At 63.9% G+C, this 5,744-nt stretch overlaps 1 protein-coding gene across 1 annotated transcript; it reads right to left on the minus strand.

The window, feature by feature from the left end:
- Positions 1-260: 260 nt before the first annotated feature.
- CRYBA1 (crystallin beta A1) lies at positions 261-3,972 on the minus strand. Its single transcript, XM_086475269.1, has 5 exons — positions 3,913-3,972; positions 2,850-2,968; positions 1,183-1,324; positions 523-665; positions 261-408 (listed from the first exon to the last, which is right to left on the minus strand). Exons 1-5 carry the CDS (start codon positions 3,955-3,957, stop codon positions 261-263), a joined length of 597 nt encoding a protein of 198 aa, XP_086331395.1. The 5' UTR covers positions 3,958-3,972.
- Positions 3,973-5,744: the final 1,772 nt, after the last annotated feature.

Raw genomic sequence — 5,744 nt, forward strand, 5'->3', positions numbered from 1 at the left:
GAGCCTGGTCCCTGCTACTGGGCTGTGGGTGTGCGACTTCAATCCCAAACACGCGACAGCAAAGACCCAACCAAGCTGATTGATCTTTTTCTTTCAGTCACATTTATTGGCAATTGTGGCAGTTGGTACCGTTTGGGAGTGTTGTTCCATAAGCAGTTGCAGTACAAGAAGGGGTGGTTATTTCGGGAGGGGAGTATTAGCACCAAAAGGGAGCCGGTGAGCTTTAGAAACCTTGCAGAGATGTACTGGAAAGTGGGGAGCTACTGCTGGACACGCCTGATGGATTGGATCTGGGAGGTCTGGGCGTGCGAACCCCACTCTCTCCAGTGCTTGTAGTCTCCTCCGTGGTGGTCAGACTCCAGGACGTACTGGTAGCCACGGTACCCGGGATACTGGTAACAAACCCAGCTGGAAGAAAAGGGAGACATCAGGTGGCCGTAAGGGGGACAAGAGGTAAGTAAGGGGGTTACAGGGTGTCCCCCCCTCCTCCCTGCAGCCCGTGGCCCTTAGCCCATCCCTTACGCGCCACACTGGATCTTCATGGAGCCCACTTCGTTGTTGGCCCAGCCCATGGCCTGCAGCGAGGGGTAGTCGTCGCTTATCTCCCACTGGCGGCCGATGAAGTTGTCTTTCTCGAAGAGGGTGATCTTGGATTCCTTGTGATTCTGGAGGGGGGGGGAAAGCAGGGGGTGAGGGGGAGGTGGTGCTCCCTCCCCAGCGTGGGTGGGGAGGGTGGGGCGATGGCTGTTGCTCCCTATGGCACTGCTCGGAGGGTTTCCTGGAGAGGGAGGCATTCAGGACCCGGGCTGGGGTTTTTTTTGGGGGGGTGCTGTTTTTCCCAAAGCCCAGATGCGTGGAGATGCTCAGCAGGGTAGTGCTGGGCCAGGATGGGGCAGGGGGGTGGCCTGGGAGGTGTCAGTGACAGCTATGCCACAGCTACCATCTTGGGCTGGCTGTCCCCCAGCTCTGGCCATGTGCAGCTGGCTCAGAAGTTCCCTTAGAAGCTTTAGAAAACAGGACAGAGAGAGCAAATCCTGCTGGGCTGAAGGGGTGGGGAAGAGCTGAGCCCCCCCCTGGCATGGCTGTGTTTGCCCTTCCTCACTCCCTTGGCCCGGTGCTACTGCCTGGGACATTTTAATAGGAACAGGGACACGAGGGCTCCGTGGGAGCCAGGCCACTCACAGCGGAGCAGACGGGGCGGAAGGACATCAGGCGCTCGATGTGGTAGGCGTTGCTGCCGCTCCAGGCGTCCCAGCGCGGGTACTCTCCCCTCTCCAGGATGAACTGCTGCCCGCAGAAGCCGGTGTGCTCGTAACCGACCCAGCTGCAAAAACAGAGCAAGGGCTGCCAGGGCTTCCTGCGGCAGCGCCGGGGCTCCTGCTCGGGGCTGGCACGGGGGGCACAGATGTAGGTGCGAGGAGGAGGTTGGGGTCTGGCCCCTGCCCACAAGCCGGGAGGGGAGGAAGCGGTGCTGGATGCGGGCAGAGAACCCGGGGAGGGTGTAACCGCAGCTGGTGCCTGGGAGGCAGCCCGCATGGCAGCGCGGGTGATGGAGTCCCTCCCTCGAGGGGCCCAGCCTGCGGGGGTGGTTTGCTTTCCCTTAACGCTCCGTGGTTATTTACACATCGGTTATTTACAGATCGGCATCGTGTTAGGATGCCACAGGACACCCCCGGCTGCCCTTCTCTCCCAAAGGCCTCATTTCTTATTTGTTCCCGAATTACAACCTGGCACAGCTGGGAAGACCTGAATTCCTCATGCCCAAACGAGGCAGAACCCACCTGGGTGGATGATGGGAAGGATGCCTCCACCCTGCAGGACACATTTTGCAAGCCCTGGTGCTGCCCACAGGACAGCCTGCCTGTCCCCAGCGTGGGGACCTCTCCTGGGCACATCCCCTTACAGCGACTGGGGACGGGACGGCCGCAGCCGAGCGGGGAGGCAGAGCTTGGGCTGGGGGCTGGCAGGAGGATGGCAGAGGCCGTGCAGCCCACAGACCCCCTGCTTATGGGGTAAGCGGGGTGCTGAGGGGCACGCTGAGCTGGGGGGGGGTGGGTCGACCCAAACTGAGCCCCGATCCCGTGTCCCGCAGTCGGCCTTCCCCCCGCCCGTGCAAGGTGACCAGCCTGATTAGGAACACGTCAACTGGAGCAGCGAGCTGATTACGGCGTGAGCACGCACGCCGCTGTAATCCCATTAGCATTACAAATCCTAAATATAGCAGGGCAAAGCTATCTCGTCTGCTTCCCCGGCCCCAGCAGGATGCTGGCCGTGGGGATCGCTCCTTACACACGGTGTCTCGGAGCAGCTCGGGACATGTCTTGCTTGTGCCCGGGAAGATTCCCGTGCGCAGGGAGAAGCCCGGCTCTGCTCCCTACCCCTATCAGCGACGGGGGCAGCCCAGCACAGGCTGTGGGAAGGTTCTGCTCCGGCCCTGGGAAAGCACGAGGCAGAGCAGGGCTGGGCCCTGGGGCAAGAAAGGTGGTTCTGGTGCTTCATGGGGTTACACAGGCAGGTTGGAGCCAGGCTGAGCTCAAGAGCCGCTCGCTGAGCACTGGTCTTCGCTGCATCCCTGCGGGGCACAGGGCAGCTCCAAACCTGGCTGTTCCCAGACTGCGGGAGGGTGTTTTGGACAATGCCAAAGGCATTGCCACTGTCCTCTGGCTCTCTGTCTGTGTCACTGCTGCCCAGGGCTGGCTGCTGTACCCTGGCAGGGTGGGACCCCCCCATGCCTGGCTTCCCGCAGCTGAGCAGAGCAAGGACAGCCAGCCCCGCTCCACGCTCAGGCACCCCTGGCCCTGCCAGCCCGCCTGGGAAAGCGTCCCCACCGCTGGCAGCTGGGTACTCACGCGCCACACTCCACCTTCAGGGAGCGGATGTTGTCGAAGCCGCACTCCATGATGTTTGGGCAGGCCGAAGTGAACTCCATCCTCTTGCCCTGGAAGTTTTCTTGGTCATACACGGTGATCTGGAACGGAGAGTGAGCTGCCGAGTTGGGAACTGCCGGGCAGCGGCCCCAGGCGATTCTGCACCTCTTGGAGACGGAGGGTCACGCTCCGTCCAGGGAAGAGCCGGTGGAGGCCGCACCGGGCACCCCTCTGGGCTGGGACGCAGCCCCGCACGCCTCCGCGCGTCCCTGCTCTGCTGGCCCCGCGGTGCCCTGCCTTTGGTGTCGGGGGAGCCGAACGCTGGCCACCGCTCCGCTCTCCTGCTCACCCCTGCGGAGATCAGTTCCCGGGGCAGCGGTGCCGTCCGGAGAGAGGAGCGGAGCCGTTCTGGGACGGGCGGGTAGCAGGGCTGTGGCTGGCGGTTCTCCCGGCCTCTGCTCCGAACGCTCTAGGGCAAAGAGGATTAACGGGGGAAAGGGGGAACTCCCCGGGGGGCTGCGGCTGGTGGTCTCCTCTCCCACGAAAGCTCCAGGCTTCGGTGGGGTGCGCCCCGCTTGCGCACATGCTTCTCCTCTCCCTCTCGGCTCCCTCCTCGAACTGCGTCCCCAGAGCTCTTGGCAGACCCCTCGGGGCTGCTCTCCACCTTGCTCTGCTGTGCCCACCGACCCCCTTTGCAGTCCTCATGCCTGCCCCTGCCCACCCTGCCAGCTTGCCTGCGCCGACAGAGGAGGGTGAATTACAGCGTGTGGCTTTTGGGGACTGCTGTAACTGCCTGGCACAGCACAACTGGTAAGAGCAGGGCACGGCTGGGCCAGGGTGCTGCAAAGAGGCTTATGAAAAACACCCGGGAGGTGTTTGTGCAGGCGGGAGGCAAGAGAACAGGGGTGCCTTGCTTTCTGTGCTGCCCCGGTGCCTCACTGCCCGCTGTGCAGCTTTCCTGGCCCTGGAGGACTGGTTTTGTCCCTCTCCCTGTCCCCCACCTGCACACAGGGAAAGGCAAGATACAGGGGGTGTGAGGACGTACCTTCCATGGGCCCATGGGGACAGGCAGAGGGTTTGTCTGAGCCATCTTTGCTGCTGGAACGGTGTCTGGAGAAGGAAGGAAAAGCCATTGGTACTGCAGCGTGCCTCTGCGCAGCCCCGCTGCCTGCTCGTGGGGCTGGGAGACGGCTCTGTGCCCGCCGCCCACGGCATCTGCTCGAAGGGTCCCCAGCCTCCTGCCTTGCTGATGGGGACAAGCCACGCCAGTCGCAGCGAGACCCCGCTAGCCACAGGATGGGGTGCGGGGCACGGCGGGGGACTCCGGGACACATCCAAAGCAGGGTGCTCCCTTCTCATTGCTGTGGTGCCCCTTCCCTCCTCCCGGCCGTGGCACGGAGCCCGCGTGCCTGCCGGGGTACAGTGCCCAGCTCCCCCTTCTCCTTCCCCAAGGCCAGGCCATCGCTAGGAAAAACACCCCTGAGCCAGAGCAGGGAGCTGCGGTGGGGGGCACAGCCTGCCCGGTGCCCGGCAGTGTCCAACAGACCTGCCTGCTCCCGTCTCCCTGCCGCGGCATCCTGGCTATGCCTCCCTCAGGAGGTGCGGTGAGCTCCCATGGACGGCCCCGGCTAATAGTGGGAGATGCCAACCGGTGTGCCGTGCCAAGGCCGGTGCCAGGGGTGGGGTGCCTGCGGTAGAGGGGCTCTCAGCCACGCCGGCTGCCAGCGGGGACGTGTGAGCCTGTCTTTTGCCACGGGAAATGGCGACGGTCCCTCTGGGTGTCTTTTGCCACCGGGCAGGAGGAAGGGTGTCTGCCCAGCCGGCCAGCGATGGCAGGGACGAGCAGGGGGCAAGATGGGAGAGGTGCGAATCGGTCCCAGGACTCACCTAGCTCAGGCGGTTACTGCTGCTTCGCCCATGTAATGTTTGCCTACTTCAGCGGCTCGGCTTTTATAGGGTGCTGCTGGCCGGGAGCTGGTGCCAGCGTTTGCAGAGCCGTCAGCATAATGCTTGCTCTGGCATTGTCCCGCTGATCCCCGGAGATTTCAGCTGCTCATCCCCATGGTCTGAGCCACATTCTTAGGGAAAAAGAAAAAAAAAAAAAAAATTTGATAATAAAAAAAAAAATAATCGGGGCGGCTGTTTGCACAGATAATCTTGGGCACAAATGACTCAACAGTTTGACCGCTCTGGCATTTTCCAGGGGCAATGCACCGCGCCGTCACGGGGCGAGCGTGAGGGCTGGCCTGGCCTTGGCGCCGGTTGGCGCGATGGGGACAGCGGCGCGGCACCCTCCCGGTGAGACCCCGCGGGTGGTGGGTTTGGCTAGGTGTCTACCGGGCACCACCATCGCCCTGCTCTGCTGGCCATGGCGGGTCCCTGTCTCCTTGTTGGTGTGGACACCCTCCTCCGACCACGGCCCCATGGCAGGCAAGTGGGGGGCTGTGAGGCCGCTCCTCCGCACTCAGTGGGAGCTGGTGTGGGGCCTCCCACTCACTGCAGCCCAGGTGCCACGGCCACCCCGAGCCCCAGCGCTCGCCCTCCGGCTCCACACAGCGCTGCCACCACCGTGGCCTTGCGCCCTGGGAGAGGGGAGCCACCATGGGCCTTGGGAGGCCTCAGGCCTGCGGTAACCATGGCAATGAGGCACCCCTAGGCCTCAGGCCTGCGGTAACCATGGCAACCAGGTCCCGCTCCCCCTTCCCTGCGGTGGGGGTCCCGCAGGGCTCCGGGCAGGGCAGGCCGTGGGGTATCATGGCGGGGCCCCGCAGGCCGCGGGGTGTCATGGTGGGCCCCGCAGGCCGTTGGGGGTCATGAGGTGAGCGCGGCGGCGCGGGCTGCTGCCTCAGCGCATGGCTGCCGGCACAATGCACCGCC

The sequence above is a fragment of the Leptosomus discolor genome, chromosome 18 (assembly GCF_034619465.1).
Source record: "Leptosomus discolor isolate bLepDis1 chromosome 18, bLepDis1.hap2, whole genome shotgun sequence".
In the NCBI taxonomy this organism is placed as follows: Eukaryota; Metazoa; Chordata; class Aves; order Leptosomiformes; family Leptosomidae; genus Leptosomus; species Leptosomus discolor.

Excerpts from the sequence above, each read along its gene's own strand:
- CRYBA1 (XM_086475269.1), bottom strand. The coding sequence starts at position 3,957 with ATGGCTCAGACAAACCCTCTGCCTGTCCCCATGGGCCCATGGAAG. Across the intron at positions 666-1,182 it reads TCCGCCCCGTCTGCTCCGCT|AATCACAAGGAATCCAAGAT; the intron begins GTGAGTGGCCTG and ends CCCCCCCTCCAG. Across the intron at positions 409-522 it reads ATGAAGATCCAGTGTGGCGC|CTGGGTTTGTTACCAGTATC; the intron begins GTAAGGGATGGG and ends CTTTTCTTCCAG.